At 50.7% G+C, this 24531-nt stretch overlaps 1 protein-coding gene across 1 annotated transcript; it reads right to left on the bottom strand.

The window, feature by feature from the left end:
* Positions 1-279: 279 nt before the first annotated feature.
* On the bottom strand, positions 280-24241 carry LOC308324542 (uncharacterized protein). Its single transcript, XM_080776610.1, has 12 exons — positions 24210-24241; positions 22203-22872; positions 21326-21582; positions 20368-20682; positions 14862-15068; positions 14570-14717; positions 4464-4782; positions 3555-3988; positions 2852-3141; positions 2441-2554; positions 1504-1715; positions 280-1073 (listed from the first exon to the last, which is right to left on the bottom strand). Exons 2-12 carry the CDS (start codon positions 22231-22233, stop codon positions 677-679), a joined length of 2724 nt encoding a protein of 907 aa, XP_080632736.1. The 5' UTR covers positions 22234-22872; positions 24210-24241; the 3' UTR covers positions 280-676.
* Between the last annotated feature and the right edge of the window lie 290 nt (positions 24242-24531).

Genomic DNA, 24531 nt, shown 5'->3' with positions numbered 1-24531 from the left:
CACGCCTCAGGCGAACACGACCTGAGGTTCAGAGAGGATTGTGGGAAACGCAGTCGTTGCTTCTTTCCAGTCGAATGAATGCGAGTTCAGATCCAGTCCAGTGTCTCAGTGACTCATGATGAAGAGTGGGCGTAGTCTTCCTCGCCAACACTGAAGTCAACCGAGCAGACCACCTACAGCGTAGAGACCATGTTGGGTCAAAATGACCACCTACAGCGTAGAGACCATGTTGGGGCAAACATTACCCCACAGCGTAGAGACCATGTTGGGTCATGTGTATATGCCTAGAGGCCACGCCTTCCAAGCCTCTGATTGGCTGGTGGCTCTGTCTGTCTGTCTGTCTCGAAGTGTCAAAGTTGAGATTTTCCCAACTTATCGAGCCTTTTTTGTTGTCGTTAGCTGCCGCTAGACCTGGTGAGAGGCACGTTGGCGCGACAGAGAGAGCTCCATAAACAAAGATGTTTTTCTCCTTCTTCGTCTCTGGAGAGAAAAATAAGCCATTTTAGTGTCAATAAGTCAAAATGTTCGAGTGATAAACTCCGACCTGCTGCTTCTGGTCTCCTAGAGGGGGCGGGGCCACACCTACGTGACATCACACAAGTACAGGAAGTAAACCGGAGAGACTGCGGATTAGGGTTTGTCCTATCTTGTCTTTGTTTAGTTTTTTTTATTTTATTCACTGCTTCCTGTTCCTCCTCTGTTTCCTGCCCGTCTTCCCGTTGTTGTCCTGTGGTGGCGCCGCCACCACCGACGCCCCCTCCTGGCCGCCGCGGTGTCCGCGCCGCGAGGCCACGAGCGACACGCTCCCGTCGGGGCCGAAGTGCAGCTCGCCGGCGCCCCCCAGGGGCCCCGCGGAGGCACTCTGCAGCACTTCCTGGTACAGAGCACCCAGCTGCCGCTTCATTTCCTGCAGGTCGCGCAGCGCTTCCTGCCGGCTGCGCTGGAGGCGGGCCTTGCGGCGCCTCAGCGACGTCACTTCCTGCTCCAGGCCCAGCAGCACGTCCAGCTTCCTCTTCCTGCAGTTCTGGGCGGCCGTCTTGTTCTTACCGCGCCGACGGATGTCCCTGATGAGGCTATGGGGGGGGGGAGGGGACCAATCACAATCAATCATTTTGATTGTAACAGCACCTGTGTTGGTGGTCTAATGAGTTTTAGTAACAACACCTGAGTTGGTGGTCTAATGAGTTTTAGTAACAGCACCTGTGTTGGTGGTCTAATGAGTTTTAATAACAACACTCGAGTTGGTGGTCTTAATGAATGAGTTTTAGTAACAACACCTGAGTTGGTGGTCTAATCAGTTTTAGTAACAACACCTGAGTTGGTGGTCTTAATGAATGAGTTTTAGTAACAGCACCTGTGTTGGTGGTCTAATGAGTTTTAGTAACAACACCTGAGTTGGTGGTCTTAATGAATGAGTTTTAGTAACAGCACCTGAGTTGGTGGTCTAATCAGTTCTAGTAACAACACCTGAGTTGGTGGTCTAATGAGTTTTAGTAACAGCACCTGAGCTGTTGGTCGTCGAGGCGATATTTCGCCAGCAGCTCGTTAAAGTCGTCCACTGGCAGGTTAACGATGTGGTCGTTGGTGAACGGGATGCCCAGGAGGCGAGCGCGCCGCTCGTCCACGCTCCACTGCCGTCTGGAGTGGGCGTGGCCTCGGTGAGGGGGGGCGGGTCTGTGGCGTTTGGCGTCAGTGGTGGGCGGGGCCTCTCCAGGCTGGTTGTAGGTGTGGTGGGGGAAAAAAAGTACTCCGTTTTACTGAAGTAAAAGTATCAGTACTGCGTCACAGAAATACAGTGGCGTGCACAGATGGACACTAGGGGGTGCTGAACCCCCCCCCATTTAAAGGAGCATTCAGTGATTTGGAAAACCCCCGGTCCGCCCCGGTAACAAGATGTGCACATGCACGCAGTACAGTGGGGAGGACACGCAACAGGCCAACAGCACACACACCAAGGCCCGCCTCTGCTCGATCATGATTGGCGGAAGGCCCCTCTCTATCCTGATTGGATGAAGGCTGCATGGGCCACCTATAGCCAAAAACAAAACCTATGGATTTTTTGACCCCCAGGGGTTAACTGGGGACAGGGAGGAACTCCTTATATGGTCAGCACACTCTATAGTAGGGAGGATTATCAAAACAAAACAAGATGTGATTTTTGAATTAAGTAAAATCACTGAATATACATACCTTTTAATGGAATTTCTATCTCTGGGACCCACATTTATGTCGTAAAATCAATGTTAATTTAACTCTGAGAGTGTACAAATGGACCCATTAGGGTCCATTTGTACGCTCTCAGAGTTACAGACCCATAAGGGTCCATTTGGTTGCAAACCATCATTTAGCTGGGGACCCCCTGGAACTCCCTCATGGACCCCTGGGGGTCCCTGGACCCCACTTTGGGAACCACTGAATTAAAGTACTTTACGTCACTTACGTTGCCCGGCTGGTTGTAGGTGTGGTCGTGTCCGACGCGCTCCAACCAATCGAACGGGTTCTTGGCCACATGTGACCAGTAAGCTCCTCCTCCTCCTATGGCTCCCAGCTCCACCTACGGGAAAATATAATACAATATCACAATATCTTTATTTATGCTGTTTTTAGGGTTATTAAGTTACTTAACACTATACAACGTAAGAGAAAAAGGAGTAACGGAACATTTAGGTACACCAAAATACTTAAAACTCATTGGCCGCCATCTAGTGGCCTGCCTTGATCCCGCCTCTAGCTGCCGCTGATTGGCCAGGCCGTTTGGTGGCCGATACCACGATACCATAAATCGCATGTCTGTCACGGAGACATTTTCTCACCGTACCATATTCATCACCACATCATCGCCCATCCTTACCTCTTCCTCTTCCTTCTTTATCCTCGCGGCCAAGCCCCTCCCCTCCTCCTCTGATTGGCCCGAGGATGTGTAGGTCACGCCCCTCCCCTCCTCCTCCTCTGATTGGCCCGAGGAGGCGTAGGTCACGCCCCTCCCCTCCTCCTCCTCTTCCTCCTCTTCCTCCTCTGATTGGCCCGAGGAGGAGAAGGAGGCGGAGCTTGAGGAGGAGGAGTAGCAGGAGGTCTCGGAGGCGCAGGGAGACGCACGGCTGAAGTCTAGAGAGAGACCAGAGTCTGACTCGCCCTCCACACCTAGAGAGAGAGCGAGAGAGAGAGAGAGAGAGAGAGAGAGAGACATTAGAGATGCATGGGGAGAGAGAGAGACCAGAGTCTGACTCGCCCTCCACAGCTAGAGAGAGAGACATTAGAGATGCATGGGGAGAGAGAGAGACCAGAGTCTGACTCGCCCTCCACAGCTAGAGAGAGAGACATTAGAGATGCATGGGGAGAGAGAGAGACCAGAGTCTGACTCGCTCCTCCCCTTACCTTGCTGCTGATGGTTGCTATGGTAACCAGGGTCGTTGTCCTTTGGCTCCTCCCCCTTACCTTGCTGCTGATGGTTGCTATGGTAACCAGGGTCGTTGTCCTTTGGCTCCTCCCCTTACCTTGCTGCTGATGGTTGCTATGGTAACCAGGGTCATTGCCCTCTGGCTCCTCCCCCTTACCTTGCTGCTGATGGTTGCTATGGTAACCAGGGTCGTTGTCCTCTTCCTCCATGAAGAACAAGTCGTCGTCATAGCGACCAGAATCCAGCCGCTGTGATTGGACAGTCTCTGGATCGATGTTCGACTCCGCCCCCTCCACCGAGGTGGGCGTGGTTCCGGGGTCGTCCTCCCCCTCTTCCAGAGCCAGATCCAGCAGGCTGATCCCATCCAAGATGGCTGCCTCCTCGTCCAAGATGGCCGCCTCCTCCTCATCCAAGATGGCCGCCTCCTCCTCATCCAAGATGGCCGCCTCCTCCTCATCCAAGATGGCCGCCTCCTCCTCATCCAAGATGGCCGCCTCCTCCTCGTCCAAGATGGCCGCCTCCTCCAAGTCCAAGATGGCCGCCTCCTGCAGCTGGTCGCCTAGCGGCCTGGGGAGCTCCTCCTCCGCCTCACTGTTGTCAACGAGGAAGAGACCAAGGGTCAAAGGTAGAGCTTGTGTTTGTTGATGACAAATATATTATATTATATATATATATATATATATATATATAGCATTATATATTCTATGCTCTGTTGATGAATTGATAACATAGGAGAGGCTAGCAGTGCTAATAACAGGAGAGGCTAGCAGTGCTAATAACAGGAGAGGCTAGCAGTGCTAATTATAGGAGAGGCTAGCAGTGCTAATTATAGGAGAGGCTAGCAGTGCTAATAACAGGAGAGGCTAGCAGTGCTAATAACATAGTAGAGGCTAGCAGTGCTAATAACAGGAGAGGCTAGCAGTGCTAATAACATAGGAGAGGCTAGCAGTGCTAATAACATAGGAGAGGCTAGCAGTGCTAATAACATAGGAGAGGCTAGCGCCGCTCAATAACACATGTCAGAAACAGAATACCAGTAAACGAAAATGTAAACACTATTAAATACCTTAGCGGAGTCTGGGGACCGGTGTCCATGGGGTCTCCTTCACCAGGGACCCCCGGGCTCAGCAGATCCATGCTAAAGGGGTCCAGAGCTAGATTGAAGCTGTGTGCGGGGTCCTCCTGATCGAGCAGAGACAGGTGGTCCGAGGGCGGACACTGCAGTGAGGGATCCTGGACCACGTGCCAGAGGAGGGGAGGTGGGGGTGGGGTGGAGCCGGGGGGGTCCCAGAGGATTTGGGGGGGTGGGTTGGAGCCGGGGCGGTCCAGCTGGTCACTCGGGGTCAGGGACATCAGGGACGGAGGAGGGTCCTGGGCCAAAACGTCTGAGAGGGAAACACGACAACAGAACCAACGTGATGTCAAGGGCTCTGTTCCTCTGTTGACCACCGCTTCAGACTCCATCTTAGCCCCGTATCGCCTCCCCAACCTTACAGCCCCGTAGCCCCTCCCCTCAGTAAGAGTGAGTGCATTCTCCGGCACCGGCAGCAGCCACGGCACTGCCACACACCTCCCGGCACGTGCCACACACCTCCCGGCACGTGCCGGCACCTTCCGGCACCTTCCGCTTCCCGGCACATGCCGGCACCTCCCGGCACGTGCCGGCACATGCCGGCACCCCTGCCCGGCACATGCCGGCACCCTTGCCGCCCTGCCACTGTCTTTGGGGGTCTCAAGGTTCGGGGACCCCAGGGACCCCCCGAGACCCCCCAAGGACCCCCGTCTTTGGGGGTCTCAAGGTTCGGGGACCCCCAGGGACCCCCCCGAGACCCCCAAATGGTGTGGCTGCTGCCGGTGCCGGAGAATGCACTCACTCTTACTGCGGGGGTGGGCTCGTGATTGTGTAGCCCCCCTGGGGCTTTTGGGGGGTCTCAAGGTTCGGGGACCCACAGGGACCCCCCCGCCACCCACCGGCATGTGCCGGCACCTTCCGGCACGTGCCGGCACTTCCCGGCACGTGCCGGCACCTTCCGGCACGTGCCGGCACGTGCCGGCACCTTCCGGCACGTGCCGGAACTTCCCGGCACGTGCCGGCACCTTCCGGCACGTGCCGGCACTTCCCGGCACGTGCCGGCACTTCCCGGCACGTGCCGGCACTTCCCGGCACGTGCCGGCACCTTCCGGCACATGCCGGCACTTCCCGGCACGTGCCGGCACCTTCCGGCACACATGCCGGCACCTGCCGGCACCCTTGCCGCCCCGCCACCGTCTTTGGGGGTCTCAAGGTTCGGGGACCCCCCGAGACCCTCCAGGGACCCCAGTCTTTGGGGTCTCAAGGTTCGGGGACCCCCAGGGACCCCCCCGAGACCCCCAAATGGTAACTCTGTTATTTCTCAACCGTTTTGGACGGGGGTGGGCTCGTTGTGATTGTGTAGCCCCCCTGGGGCTTTTGGGGGGTCTCAAACGTGCCGGAAGGCATGTGTAGCCCCCCTGGGGCTTTTGGGGGGTCTCAAACGTGCCGGAAGGCACGTGCCTTCCGGCACGTGCCGGCACCTTCCGGCACGTGCCGGCACTTCCCGGCACGTGCCGGCACCTTCCGGCACGTGCCGGCACCTTCCGGCACATGCCGGCACTTCCCGGCACGTGCCGGCACCTTCCGGCACACATGCCGGCACCGTCCGGCACATGCCGGCACCCCTGCCACCGTCTTTGGGGGTCTCAATGTTCGGGGACCCCCCGAGACCCTCCAGGGACCCCAGTCTTTGGGGTCTCAAGGTTCGGGGACCCCCAGGGACCCCCCCGAGACCCCCCAGGGACCCCCAAATGGTAACTGTCATTTTTGAACCGTTTTGGATGGGGGTGGTCTCATTTGAATTGTGTCGTGTCCCCGGGGGTGTCTTTGGGGGTCTCAAGGTTGGGGGGCCCCCAGGGACCCCCAAATTGTAACTCTGTCATTTCTCTACCGTTTTGGATGGGGGTGGTCTCATTTGAATCGTGTCGCGTCCCCGGGGGTGTCTTTGGGGGTCTCAAGGTTGGGGGGCCCCCAGGGACCCCCAAATTGTAACTCTGTCATTTCTCTACCGTTTTGGATGGGGGTGGTCTCATTTGAATCGTGTCGCGTCCCCGGGGGAGTCTTTGGGGGTCCCAAGGTTGGGGGGCCCCCAGGGACCCCCAGGGACCCCCAAATTGTAACTCTGTCATTTCTCTACCGTTTTGGATGGGGGTGGTCTCATTTGAATCGTGTCGCGTCCCCGGGGGAGTCTTTGGAGGTCCCAAGGTTGGGGGGCCCCCAGGGACCCCCAAATTGTAACTCTGTCATTTCTCTACCGTTTTGGATGGGGGTGGTCTCATTTGAATCGTGTCGCATCCCCGGGGGAGTCTTTGGGGGTCCCAAGGTTGGGGGGCCCCCAGGGACCCCCAAATTGTAACTCTGTCATTTCTCTACCGTTTTGGATGGGGGTGGTCTCATTTGAATCGTGTCGCGTCCCCGGGGGAGTCTTTGGGGGTCCCAAGGTTGGGGGGCCCCCAGGGACCCCCAGGGACCCCCAAATTGTAACTCTGTCATTTCTCTACCGTTTTGGATGGGGGTGGTCTCATTTGAATCGTGTCGCGTCCCCGGGGGAGTCTTTGGGGGTCCCAAGGTTGGGGGGCCCCCAGGGACCCCCAGGGACCCCCAAATTGTAACTCTGTCATTTCTCTACCGTTTTGGATGGGGGTGGTCTCATTTGAATCGTGTCGCGTCCCCGGGGGAGTCTTTGGGGGTCCCAAGGTTGGGGGGCCCCCAGGGACCCCCAGGGACCCCCAAATTGTAACTCTGTCATTTCTCTACCGTTTTGGATGGGGGTGGTCTCATTTGAATCGTGTCGCGTCCCCGGGGGAGTCTTTGGAGGTCCCAAGGTTGGGGGGCCCCCAGGGACCCCCAAATTGTAACTCTGTCATTTCTCTACCGTTTTGGATGGGGGTGGTCTCATTTGAATCGTGTCGCATCCCCGGGGGAGTCTTTGGGGGTCCCAAGGTTGGGGGGCCCCCAGGGACCCCCAAATTGTAACTCTGTCATTTCTCTACCGTTTTGGATGGGGGTGGTCTCATTTGAATCGTGTCGCGTCCCCGGGGGAGTCTTTGGGGGTCCCAAGGTTGGGGGGCCCCCAGGGACCCCCAGGGACCCCCAAATTGTAACTCTGTCATTTCTCTACCGTTTTGGATGGGGGTGGTCTCATTTGAATCGTGTCGCGTCCCCGGGGGAGTCTTTGCGGGTCCCAAGGTTGGGGGGCCCCCAGGGACCCCCAGGGACCCCCAAATTGTAACTCTGTCATTTCTCTACCGTTTTGGATGGGGGTGGTCTCATTTGAATCGTGTCGCGTCCCCGGGGGAGTCTTTGGAGGTCCCAAGGTTGGGGGGCCCCCAGGGACCCCCAAATTGTAACTCTGTCATTTCTCTACCGTTTTGGATGGGGGTGGTCTCATTTGAATCGTGTCGCATCCCCGGGGGAGTCTTTGGGGGTCCCAAGGTTGGGGGGCCCCCAGGGACCCCCAAATTGTAACTCTGTCATTTCTCTACCGTTTTGGATGGGGGTGGTCTCATTTGAATCGTGTCGCGTCCCCGGGGGAGTCTTTGGGGTCCCAAGGTTGTGGGGCCCCCAGGGACCCCCAAATTGTAACTCTGTCATTTCTCTACCTTTTTGGATGGGGGTGGTCTCATTTGAATCGTGTCGCGTCCCCGGGGGAGTCTTTGGGGGTCCCAAGGTTGGGGGGCCCCCAGGGACCCCCAAATTGTAACTCTGTCATTTCTCTACCGTTTTGGATGGGGGTGGTCTCATTTGAATCGTGTCGCGTCCCCGGGGGAGTCTTTGGGGGTCCCAAGGTTGGGGGCCCCCAGGGACCCCCAAATTGTAACTCTGTCATTTCTCTACCGTTTTGGATGGGGGTGGTCTCATTTGAATCATGTAGCGTCCCCGGGGAGTCTTTGGGGGTTTCAAGGTTGGGGGGCCCCCAGGGACACCCAAATTGTAACTCTGTTTTTTCTCTACCGTTTTGGATGTGGGTGGTCTCATTTGAATCGTGTCGCGTCCCCGGGGGTGTCTTTGGGGGTCTCAAGGTTGGGGGGCCCCCAGGGACCCCCAAATTGTAACTCTGTCATTTCTCTACCGTTTTGGATGGGGGTGGTCTCATTTGAATCGTGTCGTGTCCCCGGGGGTGTCTTTGGGGGTCTCAAGGTTCGGGGACCCCCAGGGACCCCCCCCCGAGACCCCCAAATGGTAACTCTGTCATTTCTCAACTGTTTTGGATGGGGGTGGGCTCGTTGTGATTGTGTCGCCCCCCCGGGGGACGTCCTGTCCATACAAAACCTGTGTATAGGAGGGGCTAGTGCCCTCAAAAAACTAGAAGTGCCCGCTGGCCACCGGCCTACTTGGGAACGATGCAACTTGGGTAGGCTACCTAATAATTTCAGAGCATACCTAATAATACCCGTCATAGCACCTGTTTTATCTGTCCGTGCCCCTTTTGTGCCCATACTGTATATCGTCACCTTATTAAACAAATTGCCTAAGTCATTTTTGCAAGGTTTTCAGGAAACACACAAAACTGTGCCAAATGTAGAATATATTATATTTCTTAATTATTTCAATTCCAAAAAATATTATTTATACAAATAAAGGTGTATGTCAATCATGTAACATGTAAGCATAAAATGACTTAGGCCAATATCTGAACATGCCATTTTAATTTAGGCAATTATAAACCTTATTTAGACCAAATTACTTCTGCAGTAAGTGACTTAGGCAAAATGTTTTTATTCCAATTATTTTTAATAGACCATGGTTTAGGGTTAGCCACAGTGTTAAAAATAATATCAGAGCACAAAGACATTTGACAAAGGAGTGAATGAGAGTGAATTTGGAGTGAATGGGAGTGAATGGGAGGTACTGTTACTATGGGACTGATACTATGGGAGTGAATGGGACTGAATGGGAGGTACTGTTACTATGGGAGTGAATGGGAGGTACTGTTACTATGGGACTGATACTATGGGAGTGAATGGGGCTGAAGTAGTAGTATATATGTATAGTTTATGTCACACCCTTTGACCATGAAATGAACGATGAACGAGACAGTGTTTCTGGATACTGGAGGCTTTATTTTTTATGCCGATATGGATGGCCCAAAGCCTACGTCAAACTGACGAAAACACAAAGAATAAATCATGATTAACATGAGTACCAAATTAAACACATAACGAAATAAATCATAGCGTAACAAACAAATGCTCGAAACAAACGCTATTTACCTCACTGGCTGCCCATAGCTCAAAGGGCATGAGGAAGGGAACCATACAACTGCATCATAATAACCAGGACTTCAAAGAAACATAATAAACAAAAACTATCAATAAACCTTGTAATGTCAGGCGGAAACGCCATGATTGTTCTGTGAGGCTGTGAGTCTACGCCCTATGGGCCTGATTCATTAAAAATAAATACGCCACAGTTACACTGTGGCGGAAACAGATATCCTATTTATCCGTCCGATCAAGCTACGTTGAGATGACGTGGTGTGTACCACAGGTGCGCTGGCGTATCGCAGGTGTATGTCATACTGAATGCAGTGGGTGCAAAGTGATCGGAAAAGCACCCGACAACCTCATTTGCATTGATCCACGCCCCATATCGCACCATAAAAGGATTCAAGCATGACTCAGCAGACAGCAGTTTGGTCTGTCAAAAAAAGAAAAAAGGCTTTGCAGCCGCAGACTATGCGGCTTCACAGCCGCGGTCAATGCATGAATATAGCCCGCACTCTATTAATATGTCCACAACGGTGCGTGCTCCGCTGCTGAAGCAATATAATTATAATTTATTTAATTAAGGGACCAAGGCGGGTGCTGCACTCACACCTTTGCAGTCAGAGGTAAAACATAGGCTATCCGATATTTAAAATATAGGATATAGTCAATGCAAAAAACGTCTTTTGAGAGAGAGAGAGAGAGAGAGAGAGAGAGGGGCATGGCTTGCGCGATAAAGAACAGTAGCCTACAAGCCTATACATTCATAAGTGAATAATTGGGATCCTCTTGTCTGAAGAATTTAAGAAATTATAATCCAGTGAGTTTATCCAGTGAGTTAAACTATTCTGTGTGTGGTATCCATGCATGTGATCAATATCAATACATGATTATAAAGTCTGTCCTTCATATTTGCAAGCACGGGAGCAGAGCGTGTCGGACCATCGCTTTTTCGCATCGCTGCGGAGCGGACCGTTGCCCCGTTGGCTAGAATGCTGTCGGAAAAAAGGCCGCCTCCCAGGCTAATGTGGTCTTCTATTTTTTATACTATATAGCCCATTCATTTTCCAATGTGAATCGGATCGGCAGCACGCTGCTGTCTGCCCCCCCCCCACCCCCCACACACACACACACACACACACACACACACACCCTGCACACACACACACACACACACACACACACACACATACACGGACCGACAGTCAACTGACTCAAGGAGCTCCGTAACAAAACAATTTCAATAGGCCTGCCGCCTACTGCAGGCATTACTACACTAAACAATGTTGGATTCGTAGTGCAGAATGCAGATAAGCCTATATGTTCTTATTATAATTGTGAGTTTGTTTTTTAACATGCGCGAGAGCCGATCTACAAGCTCACAACGAAGGTGTCGGGCTTGCAGGGGCAGTTTCTGTATGGGAAATGCATGCATTTAGGCATACAAGTGCACTCAGCTTTTATTATATAGGCTATCATTTATTTTGTGCTGATCGACCAATATGTCATGGGGACACATGCCTACATATTTTATCTGAGATTTGGGAACAATTTATTGATTCAGCATGAAGACTAAAGCCTTCTGAATAAATCTCACGTGTATGCTTCCGCAAATGTCTCCCGTCTCCGCCACCTAAAGACGGGAATTGACGGAGTTTCCGACCAACGTATGTGAGCGTCAAGTTCACGGCCATTTCCATGAATTCCAAATTAATGTGGGAAATCCACGTAAATGCCTTTCCGCTAGCTTCACGTCATGTTATCACCGTAAATGCCGTTGTGAATCAGGCCCTATATGTTGACGTAACGGAAATGGGCGTCAAATAAGTGAACTTGAACTCTTAAAGCCTGGTCATTATAACGACAGTGTACATAGTAAATAGATAATATAGAAACGTAGTAAATAGATAATATAATGCATAGTAAATAGATAATATAGAAACGTAGTAAATAGATAATATAATGCATAGTAAATAGATAATATAGAAAATATGGCAGACAAAGTTTATATGTACGTATAGTTTCATTAAATAGATATTCCACTGTCACTTTCTTAGCTTACGTATGTTTCATGATAAATGTTTTTATGTGATGTATTCCCATGCTTTTTGTTCTTGCTTAATGTAAATCGCTCTGGATTAAGAGCGTCTGCTAAATGCCTAAATTGTAAATTGTTGAATGGGAGTGAATGGGAGTGACAGTCCCATAGTAACAGTACCTCCGAACCTTGAGACCCCCAAAGACTCCCCCGGGGACGCTACATGATTCAAATGAGACCACCCCCATCCAAAACGGTAGAGAAATGACAGAGTTACAATTTGGGGTTCCCTGGGGGTCCCTGGGGGCCCCCCAACCTTGGGACCCCCAAAGACTCCCCCGGGGACACGACACGATTCAAATGAGACCACCCCCATCCAAAACGGTAGAGAAATAACAGAGTTACAATTTGGGGGTCCCTGGGGGCCCCCCAACCTTGGGACCTCCAAAGACTCCCCCGGGGACGCGACACGATTCAAATGAGACCACCCCCATCCAAAACGGTAGAGAAATGACAGAGTTACAATTTGGGGGTCCCTGGGGGTCCCTGGGGGCCCCCCAACCTTGGGACCCCCAAAGACTCCCCCGGGGACGCGACACGATTCAAATGAGACCACCCCCATCCAAAACGGTAGAGAAATGACAGAGTTACAATTTGGGGGTCCCTGGGGGCCCCCCAACCTTGAGACCCCCAAAGACACCCCCGGGGACGCGACACGATTCAAATGAGACCACCCCCATCCAAAACGGTAGAGAAATGACAGAGTTACAATTTGGGGGTCCCTGGGGGCCCCCCAACCTTGAGACCCCCAAAGACACCCCCGGGGATGCGACACGATTCAAATGAGACCACCCCCATCCAAAACGGTAGAGAAATGACAGAGTTACAATTTGGGGTTCCCTGGGGGTCCCTGGGGGCCCCCCAACCTTGGGACCCCCAAAGACTCCCCCGGGGACGCGATACGATTCAAATGAGACCACCCCCATCCAAAACGGTAGAGAAATAACAGAGTTACAATTTGGGGTTCCCTGGGGGTCCCTGGGGGCCCCCCAACCTTGGGACCCCCAAAGACTCCCCCGGGGACGCGACACGATTAAAATGAGACCACCCCCATCCAAAACGGTTGAGAAATGACACAGTTACCATTTGGGGGTCCCTGGAGGGTCTCGGGGGTCCCCGAACTTTGAGACCCCCAAAGACGGTGGCGGGGCGGCAGGGGTGCCGGCATGTGCCAGACGGTGCCGGCATGTGTGCCGGGAAGTGCCGGCACGTGCCGGAAGGTGCCGGCACGTGCCGGGAGGTGCCGGCACGTGCCGGGAAGTGCCGGCACGTGCCGGGAGGTGCCGGCACGTGCCGGGAGGTGCCGGCACGTGCCGGGAGGTGCCGGCACGTGCCGGGAGGTGCCGGCACGTGCCGGGAGGTGCCGGCACGTGCCGGGAGGTGCCGGCACGTGCCGGGAAGTGCCGGCACGTGCCGGAAAGTGCCGGCACGTGCCGGGAAGTGCCGGCACGGGCCGGGAGGTGCCGGCACGTGCCGGTGGGTGGCGGGGGGGTCCCTGTGGGTCCCCGAACCTTGAGACCCCCAAAGACGGGGGTCCTTGGGGGGTCTCGGGGGGTCCATGGGGGTCCCCGAACCTTGAGATCCCCAAAGACAGTGGCAGGGCGGCAGGGGTGCCGGCATGTGCCGGCATGTGCCGGCATGTGCCAGGAAGTGCCGGCACGTGCCGGAAGGTACCGGCACGTGCCGGCACGTGCCGGAAGTGCCGGAAGGTGCCGGCACGTGCCGGGAGGTGTGCGGCACGTGCCGGGAGGTGTGCGGCAGTGCCGTGGCTGCTGCCGGTGCCGGAGAATGCACTCACTGTCTCTCCCGTAGCCCCTCCCCTAGCCTCCACGACCTTACAAGCCCTGTAACACTTTCCCCTAGCCTCCACAACCTTACAGCCCTGTAACACTTTCCCCTAGCCTCCACAACCTTACAAGCCCTGTAACACTTTCCCCTAGCCTCCACGACCTTACAAGCCCTGTAACACTTTCCCCTAGCCTCCACGACCTTACAAGCCCTGTAACACTTTCCCCTAGCCTCCACGACCTTACAAGCCCTGTAACACTTTCCCCTAGCCTCCACGACCTTACAAGCCCTGTAACACTTTCCCCTAGCCTCCACGACCTTACAGGCTTTTTTTTTTTTATATATTTTTTATCCCACGATTTTGTAACCCATTTTTCACCCCTGTGTCAATCATCTACTGTGATCCTGGGCTCTACACACCCTCCGCCAACCTGGGGAGAGCAACGGACTTAACTCATGCTTCCTTCATGCTTGAGTGTCCAAGTTGCTCCTTTACACCTGACAGGGGGGAGTTTCCCTGGTTGGACATAGCGCGTGGAAGGAACACGTTATTCCAACCAGTTCCTTTCCCCTCCATCAGGCACCCCGGCTGGCCAGGGGGAGGCAGTTTAGAGACCAGGATTACTGCATGTTTTTTGTGAGGGTACCTACCCTAGGGGACACGGGGAGAACATGCAAACTCCACACAGAAAGGCCCTTTCGCCAACCCCGCCTTCGGGTATGGGCACTGATGACGCGGAGGAGGAAACACGCCGCCAGCACCCACAGTGCCCCGAGCGGGACCTTACAGGCTTAAAGGTTCAACCTATGTAGCTTAGATAGCATTTTATGTAGACAGATGTCTATGTGTGCACATCCATGTCATGAGATTCTCACGTTGCCATGTCTGTCTGTCGTATGTGTAAGTAAGTAAGATGTCGTATGCGTAACCGTTTTAGAAAAGCAATGACCCACGGCGAGGTCGCGTCTTTCCTCCATCTTTGCTAATGGCCGCCGTGGTAATGTACCTCCTCCAGGCCGCTGTAGACTCACGTCCCGACCAATGAGAGCGTCGAGATGGAGATGCTGGATGCCATGGTAACCCAGAGCAGCATCAGGACCGCGGTGGTCGTCGCCCGGCAACAGCTGTGTCACTGGACTGTCGACCTCCATGTCCTGAACACGCACGCACACACACACACACACACACACACTGGACTGTCAAGCTCCATGTCCTGAACACACAACGGTCACTGATTGATTGGTAAACATCCACACTGTAAAATGTTCAGTGTTAAGACACGAGGCGTACTGACTGACCTCTGTCTCCAGAAGAGACAAGACGTCTTCCCACTGGAGCTCCAGGTCACTGGAGGAGACCAGAGGACCACTGCAGACCCCCACAGACTGAGGCTGGACCCCCGGTGCCCCCTGGACCCCCACAGACTGAGGCAGGAACCCCTGGACCCCCTGGGGGCGCTGGGACTGAGGAGGAGGACCTGGTGTGTCATCTGTCAGCGCTCCGTCCTGTAAGTAAGGAAACACATGTTTATTTAACCACCTAAACCACACAGATAGACTTAAGACTAAGATTTTAAAACTAAAAAAAGATTTTGACCACTATGGGCCCCGGACCCCCTGTCTGTAGTAACTTTGAGGACTCCCTATGGGTCCCGGACCCCCTGAGGACCCCCTACCCTGAGGACCCCCTGAGGACCCCTACCCTGAGGACCCTCGGTTTGAGTGAACCAGAATGAACTTGGCTTCAATATGAGCTGTGTTGTTGTTTATCTCATTGTGTGTCTGTGGACATTCTATTGTTATCCTTGTGTCCTCTGTGCACCCAGACGGGCAGGCAGGCAGGCAGGCAGGCAGACAGACAGACAGGCAGACAGACAGACAGGCAGACAGACAGAGTGCATAGTTGTCCTGTCTGCATTGCAGAGTGTGTCACAGACATTGTCTCACATCCATACATTCCCAGCAGCCTCCAGACATGTTGTTCTGTCTGCCTCCATAACGTTCTAACTTTAGCTGCTACTGTTGGAGGGTCTTATAGCAACCCAGCCACCCCTGGCCCTGTTGGAGGGTCTTATAGCAACCCAGCCACCCCTGGCCCTACACGACCTGCATGGATATTTATATACACAGGTCCATCGCATGTAATTAGAATATTTTGTAAAAGTTCATTTTCTTCCGGAATATATTTCAAAAAGTGAAACTTTCATATATTCTCCATTCATTGTGCATAAAGTGAGGTATTTAAAACTTTTTTTTTAAAATCTTGATGATTATGGCGTACAGCTCATGAAAATCAAAAAATCCTATCCCAATGAATTATTATATTTTACGAGAGTATATAGTAATGTATACGCAGTTAATACTTGGTCATCAACGGGGCGTGGCATGGAGGTGATCAGCCTGTGGCACTGTTGAGGAGTTATGGAAGCCCAGGTTTGCTTTGATAACAGCCCTAGATTAATTTGTATTGTTCATCTCATGTCTCACGCCTTCCTCTTGACAATACAACCTAGATTCTCTGTGGGGTTCAGGTCGGGCCAGTTGGCTGGTCAGTTAAGCACAGTTAACCACCCTGGGGACCCCCTGGTCCCCACCCTGGGACCCCCCTGGTCCCCACCCTGGGACCCCCCCGGTCCCCACCCTGGGACCACCCTGGGACCCCCCTGGAGACCCCCTGGTCCCGACCCCTTAGGTCGTGGCAACAGCAGCTGTTGTACAACAAGGTCATTCAGTTCACGTCCGTAAGCAGGACGGACAGAAATGCTGCCGGCAGTGAAGGAACGCGTTGAACCGCAAGGTTGACACGTAATGTTCTGTACTGTACCCACTGTGCCTATACTGTACCCTCACATGAACTGTAAGTTACATAATCTATGTAACATTAGTACACACTCTCACATCATTTACTGTATGTACCATTAGTACTGTACCCTCACATGAACTGTAGGCTCATCCGAGGATGAGAACGCGCTGCTACAGCATGCATTGTACAGTACAGAGTCACATGCTCCACTTCTAGGGATCTGCCTGGAGAACTGGTCTGACCTCCTTATACAAGACCTGCTCAGTGAAGTTAAACATTATATAGTTTACAATGTAGACAGTGTAGCGTCTCAGTAAACTATAGGATCATAGAATGCAGAGAGACAGTGTAGCGTCTCAGTAAACTATAGGATCATAGAATGCAGAGAGACAGTGTAGCGTCTCAGTAAACTATAGGATCATAGAATGCAGAGAGACAGTAAACTATAGGATCATAGAATGCAGAGAGACATGAGTCAGTGTAGCGTCTCAGTAAACTATAGGATCATAGAATGCAGAGAGACAGTGTAGCGTCTCAGTAAACTATAGGATCATAGAATGCAGTGAGACAGTGTAGCGTCTCAGTAAACTATAGGATCATAGAATGCAGAGAGACAGTGTAGCGTCTCAGTAAACTATAGGATCATAGAATGCAGAGAGACAGTGTAGCATCTCAGTAAACTATAGGATCATAGAATGCAGAGAGACAGTGTAGCGTCTCAGTAAACTATAGGATCATAGAATGCAGAGAGACAGTGTAGCGTCTCAGTAAACTATAGGATCATAGAATGCAGAGAGACAGTGTAGCGTCTCAGTAAACTATAGGATCATAGAATGCAGAGAGACAGTGTAGCGTCTCAGTAAACTATAGGATCATAGAATGCAGAGAGACAGTGTAGCGTCTCAGTAAACTATAGGATCATAGAATGCAGAGAGACAGTGTAGCGTCTCAGTAAACTATAGGATCATAGAATGCAGAGAGACAGTGTAGTGTCTCAGTAAACTATAGGATCATAGAATGCAGAGAGACAGTGTAGCGTCTCAGTAAACTATAGGATCATATAATGCAGAGAGACAGTGTAGCGTCTCAGTAAACTATAGGATCATATAATGCAGAGAGACAGTGTAGCGTCTCAGTAAACTATAGGATCATATAATGCAGAGAGACAGTGTAGCGTCTCAGTAAACTATAGGATCATAGAATGCAGAGAGACAGTGTAGCGTCTCAGTAAACTATAGGATCATAGAATGCAGAGAGACAGTGTAGCGTCTCAGTAAACTATAGGATCATAGAATGCAGAGAGACAGTGTAGCGTCTCAGTAAACTATAGGATCATAGAATGCAGCGAGACAGTGTAGCGTCTCAGTAAACTATAGGATCATAGAATGCAGAGAGACAGTGTAGCGTCTCAGTAAACTATAGGATCATAGAATGCAGAGAGACAGTGTAGCGTCTCAGTAAACTATAGGATCATAGAATGCAGAGAGACAGTGTAGCGTCTCAGTAAACTATAGGATCATAGAATGCAGAGAGACAGTGTAGCGTCTCAGTAAACTATAGGATCATAGAATGCAGAGAGACAGTGTAGCGTCTCAGTAAACTATAGGATCATAGAATGCAGAGAGACAGTGTAGCGTCTCAGTAAACTATAGGATCATAGAATGCAGAGAGACAGTGTAGCGTCTCAGTAAACTATAGGATCATAGAATGCAGAGAGACAGTGTAGTGTCTCAGTAAACTATAGGATCATAGAATGCAGAGAGACAGTGTAGCGTCTCAGTAAACTATAGGATCATAGAATGTCCGACAGGGGCCTCGATCCGAACCGACAAGGTGCCTTCGGTAAACAACTACAGCTGAAAGTGACCGTAAGGGGCGGGACTTCTACAGTTCTTTGTATGTTTGACCAATCACACAACGTAGTTTTTGATGTTTCATGTAAACAGTCGGTGCATCTGACATGCTTACTGTGTGTGTGTGTGTGTGTGTGTGTGTGTGTGTGTGTGTGTCTGTGTGTTGTGAAAGTAGAAAGCAGCTCAGATTTCAAAACAAGCCAGTCACGCTGCTTTGGTCACACACGCGCACACACACACACACACACACACACACACACACACACACACACACACACACACACGTGTGTGCATGCCCTGTGGCTGAGTCTGCCTGTGTGCCTATGCGTGTCAGATGACATGTTGCAGGTGGAAAACAGGAACATTAAAATTTCTCAATGTTCATTTATGGAGCCATGGACATGTGTGTGTGAGGCGTCACCTTTCACACACATCCTCATCCTTTAGTGTGTGTGTGTGACTGTGTCTACAGTACAGGGGGGGTGTGTGTGTGGGGGGGGGGGGGGGGGGGGATGTTGACTAGACACAGACATACGTTTTGAGGGTGGAACACGTCTCACTCTGAGTCCAGTGGGGGGGGGGGGGGGGGGATACATCCAGGTGTGTTAATCGTTTGGGTTAATAATTGAACGATATTCAATATAGTATTATGAGACAGTGAGAGGGAGTCACACTGTGTGTGTGTGTGTGTGTGTGTGTGTGTGTGTGTGTGTGTGTGTGTGTGTGTGTGTGTGTGTGTGCTTGTGCGTCTATATCTTCCAGGGTGTTCCCACCATTCAGGTGACTCATCACCACCAACCAACACCCTGACTGTTTCTTATAGAAACCTGTGTGTGTGTGTGCTTAATGGGGGTGTGGCCACTCACTGTGATGTCACATCACACCACACACATGTGACATCATACTAGACACATGTTCAGGGGTATGCACTGCAGACCCTCCCGCACACTCAGATCGGCCGATCAACGTTCCACACGTCCCAAACTCTTCTCCCTTCAGGCTCCAAAACTATGGAATTCACTTCCCATTGCAGTCAGAACTACAGACTCACTCCCAATCTAAACTATGGAATGAACTTCCCATTGCAGTCAGAACTACAGACTCACTTCCAATCTAAACTATGGAATGAACTTCCCATTGCAGTCAGAACTGCAGACTCACTCCCAATCTAAACTATGGAATGAACTTCCCATTGCAGTCAGAACTACAGACTCACTCCCAATCTAAACTATGGAATGAACTTCCCATTGCAGTCAGAACTACAGACTCACTCCCAATCTAAACTATGGAATTAACTTCCCATTGCAGTCAGAACTACAGACTCACTCCCAATCATCCGCCGTAGTCTGAAAACCCACCTCTTCAGACTTCATCTTAGCCCGTAGCACTTGCCCTAGCCTCTACGCCCTTACAGGCGAAAGCAAAGGCTTAACTTGTGTAACTTAGATAGCATTTTATGTAGACATAGCACTATATAGTGTATACTGTACAGTATGTATAGTTTCATTATATAGATATATTCCACTGTTATGTTCGTAGCGTACGTATGATTCATGATTACTATCCTTTATGTGATGTATTGCCATGTTTTTGTCCTTGCTTAATGTAAATCGCTCTGGATTAAGAGCGTCTGATAAATGCCTAAACTGTAAATTGTAAATTGCAGACGTGACTTCAGCTATCATGAGATTACAGATCAACCTCTGGCCTAATGCCATGCAGGTTCCATGCTTAATGTATTTCCAAAGTGTGCGTACGTTGTTTACGTCACAGATGCATGGTTTTCATTTGAACTTTAGTCTTTGGCTAAAAGCTTAATTGTGTTTAATTAACGTGGGTTCTCGTTTTCTCGTGTGAAGTGAGGGGCGCTAATATTTTAAAGTCTAACTCATGTTGATTAGGTGATGTAAAAGAAACGGTGAAAACACAGACATTAAACGCCATTAACAATAAAGAGACAATATGACGTAATGAGGCACATTATGACGTAAATCTTCCCTTCATTGTCAACTATTGAACTAAAGACAAACATTAAACCTGTGTATAGGAGGGGCTAGTGCCCCTCGAAAACAACAAACCAGGAAGTCACATCAACACATCCTGATGCTGTCTCACACACACACACACACACACACACACACACACACACCTCTTTAAGCTCCTCCTCTTCCTGCTGTTCCCTGTCTAGCCCAGCGGGGGGGCGGTCCATCTGCGGGTCAGTGTGGGGAGTCTCCCTCTGGGCCACTGGGGGGCGCTGTGGGTCAGTGTGCGGCGTTTCCCTCTGGACCACTGGGGGGCGTTGGTGGTCAGTTTGGGGCGTTTCCCTTTGGACCAGTGGGGGGCGCTGTGGGTCAGTGTGCGTCGTTTCCCTCTGGGCCACTGGGGGGCGCTGGTGGTCAGTGTGGGGCGGCAGCATGTCTGGTTCTCTCTGGACCAGCCAGGCTTCCAGCTCCGTACCAGGAACCTGCCATACATAACACATAACAACACAAAGTATTAGTTACTGCGACCAGTAACGACCTTCGGTCGCAGTAACTAATTACTTTGTTAAGTATGAAATCGTGGATTTCCTGGCATTTCCTGACAGTCAGTGTGTCACTCAAAATCTCCATACATGGGAAAGCCCCATCTATGGTGCCCAGGTCTCGTGACATCATCAGTGATGAAGATCCCTGATGTCTTAGTAGGGGCGCTAGCCCCTCAAAAAAAAAACGCCATTGACAATGAAGGGAAAATGCATGTCATCTTGTCCCTAACACAAACATTAAATGCCATTAACAATAAAGATGTAAGTCAATTCCGATTCAAATCAGATTTTTTTCTGATCTTTTCACACTACCGTTTGACCATTGTGACCAGATCCGATCTGTGCGTTCAGACAGATTTTAACAACTCGACCCAAAGCCGTGTGTAGCTGACGTCACCAGAGCTCTGAGAGAATAGCACGGCTAAATTCTTTGTTTTGATTAGCCGTTGAAATGTCGTGGTTTAAAGCATGACTATAGAAAGCTGTTTCAACCAATCAGATTGCTTCCTCAAAACGACCTGTTGTATAATAATGAATTAATTGACACCTGGCATTAACGGTCTGAGGATGAGGTCATCACCTGCATTCTGTCCAGAGATCGGACCCAGCTCAGGAGGCGTCGGTCGCGGTGGGCGTCGCCCTCGATGCTCTTCGGGGGAAGAAGCTCCGCCCCCTGGCCCCGGAGGTTCCAGAGGTTGCGGGAGTGGGCGTGTCTTTGCGCCAGGCCAGGACCGCCCACCTGCTGCAGCCACTCCCCTCCTGCGGGGAGGTAGGGTTCGAGTCCCACGTCCACCCACACTCCGCACACGCTGAGGAGGATGGCCACCCGCATCACACCTGCAAGTAGATTATATCACAATTGTTCTACTCTTCGTCTCATAGGAGGGCTTTGTTAAGACTTAAACCGTTAAACTTTCCAGGAATAGAAAGCCTGCCGTTTCTATTAGCTAAGATGTGGTAGGTCTGAGACCCTTTAAAGATGGGACTGCCACAATTTTTGTATTTTTCCAGTTTTCATGTCTATGAGGTGACAGTAGCCTACTTCATTAGACACCGTGGTTTTGTTTTTATGTGCAATGGTGTATTAACTTTGTATTTAGGGTTTCTTCCTGGAGGCTGAACCCTTGACAGTCAAACATGCCAATGAAAAAAACAGTAATATAGTGACATCACACTATCAGCCCCTCCCCTAATCCCTCCCCCTTTATCATACAACTACAGCTGTGGGTGCGGCTTCAGTTCAGGTGCATCACCTCCCATCACCTCCCATCACCACCCACCAGGCATACTTAATGAACTGGTGGGGGTGCCCACATAAAAATACATTTTAACAAATACTGTACACTTTTTTGAAAAAAGTCTTCCTCCTTATATAGCAATAAGACCTGATGTTTTAGGGTGGGAAAAAAATCATGGCACAAGTACAATAGATGTAGCCTACTTCTTCCAGCACTGACCTTCATTGACGACCTTCTTCAGGTACAACATGACTCCAGCAGAGTCGTGGGGGTTCTGGAGGGCTGTGGGTTGACTCCAGCAGAGTCGTGGGGGTTCTGGAGGGCTGTGGGTTGACTCCAGTGGAGTCGTGGGGGTTCTGGAGGGCTGTGGGTTGACTCCAGCAGAGTCGTGGGGGTTCTGGAGAGCTGTGGGTTCACTCCAGCAGAGTCGTGGGGGTTCTGGAGGGCTGTGGGTTGACTCCAGTGGAGTCGTGGGGGTTCTGGAGGGCTGTGGGTTGACTCCAGCAGAGTCGTGGGGGTTCTGGAGAGCTGTGGGTTGACTCCAGCAGAGTTGTGAAGGTTCTGGAGGGCTGTGGGTTGACTCCAGTAGAGTCGTGGGGGTTCTGGAGGGCTGTGGGTTGACTCCAGTAGAGTCGTAGGGGTTCTGGAGGGCTGTGGGTTCAATTCCCCTCCTCAGTCCCCTGAGACTCCTAACAGTGAGCGAGCCTTTGAGCAAGGCAGGGGACACCTCTACAAGACTGGTTGTACTAGTGGTCAGTACAACAGTATCAGACGGTTCTCCATCGTCAAAGTTGCCCACTCTTGATATAAACTGTCTTTGTTGTAACGTAAAGTCAAACCTGACACCTCACAGCCCTGTCAGTTGACGAGTTATGACACATATTGTTATCTAAGATAACACACACACACACACACACACACACACACACACACACACACACACACACACACAGCTTTATCTGCAGGATTCAGTAACTTTGACCTAGATTAGAAACTAGTTTCACCTAATAGTACCGGCCGGTGTTACAACAGCAGTGGTGACCTATCAAATTGTGTGACTCTGTGGAGTTTCTGTTTTGTTTTTGTAACGTAGCCTATAGTTACTGGATTCACCTGACGTCACCCCACTTTGTCTGTTGTTAAACTGACAGGGTTTCTTAACCCCAAAACGTTTAAATTGGTCGTGAAAACTAGACATTGTATTATATCGACACATTATTCTTCTACATTTAAGTAGCCTATAGCCCGCCCTACTTAATCAAATTATTAAAATGTCAAAACATCTAGATCCTTTGTGTTCTGTTGAAAACACTTTGACAGGACTGTCTGTGTGCAGCTTTTAAAAGGCCTGTATGGAATACTATATATAGTCTACAATACTGTCTTGGGTCACCGAGTTCTTTTAAGTCACCAGCTCGTGTGTAACAACGCGTCTATACTCGGTTGCCTCCTACAGCAGCCACTGATGTAATCTCAACTGTTTCCCTGGAAATATATTATGATGACATCATTGACATGTTCCACCTATATACTGTACACACAGTATATGCAGCCTACCTGCTGTTCCCATGTATTCTTAAGGCTATTCGAAAATAGCAGATTTATTAAGTTTTCTGAATCATTTCGAATTTCTTTAACATACTATGTGTTTTTCTTCTCTTCTGGCTGAGGAGGGCCAAATATAGGTTACATATACATTTTGGGGGTCCCTGACACGAAAAGGTTTGAGATTGAGAACCACATAAAACTATAGGCTTTTAATTGAAATCGCCTATATACGCTAGCCTGATGCGTGTGTCACTTCATTAATTAATTAAACAGAATGCGGTCCTGACCTTCCCAACCCTCGCGATATTATTAGTTTAGAGTAAATTAATTCAATTAAGCTGTAGGAATTAATCACGGCAGGTTACTAAAACTACAGACAGTGACAGTTTTAGTATAGCTAATATAACTCATAACATTCAGAATTAAAACGTTTGACAATGATTTGTCGTCACAATGTCGTAATAAAGTCCAATAAACCAATTAATACACCATAAAGAAAAAAAACATTTATGTTCAACTTTGTTTATAGGCTATACTATTTCGATTTCAAAAATAATTATAACAGCCATATAGCCATTACAGCCTGAATGTTCACTTGGCCTATATGTTATTGTATGTGTTTTATGATCAGTCTATTGTACAATAAAACATATATATCATGCTTATTTATCTACTTACCTTGTAGTTTAAAGTGCGTCTCTCTGGGTGTGTGCGTCTTTTTACAGCCAGACGCTGAAGAAGCTTTTATACCGCACCAGTCCAACCATCCCATGGGCCAGGAGGGAGCTCTGCGCCGCTGATTGGCTGACAGTCTGGATATCCCATATCCGGGGGGGTACGGGACGGGGAACCCCCCATGAGGTGACGTAGGGTCGCCTAGTTCTGATAAACAACAACACGTGTGTGTGTGTGTGTGTGCGTGTGTGTGTGCGTGTGCGTGTGCGTGTGCGTGTGTGTGTGTGTGTGTGTGTGTGTGTGTGTGTGCGCGCGCGCGCGCGTG

The sequence above is a fragment of the Protomyctophum bolini genome, assembly GCF_963924005.1.
Source record: "Protomyctophum bolini genome assembly, chromosome: 11".
Lineage (NCBI taxonomy): Eukaryota > Metazoa > Chordata > Actinopteri > Myctophiformes > Myctophidae > Protomyctophum > Protomyctophum bolini.
The sequence above is the reverse complement of the archived record's forward strand: the minus strand, read 5'-3'. Positions and strand labels throughout refer to the sequence as shown.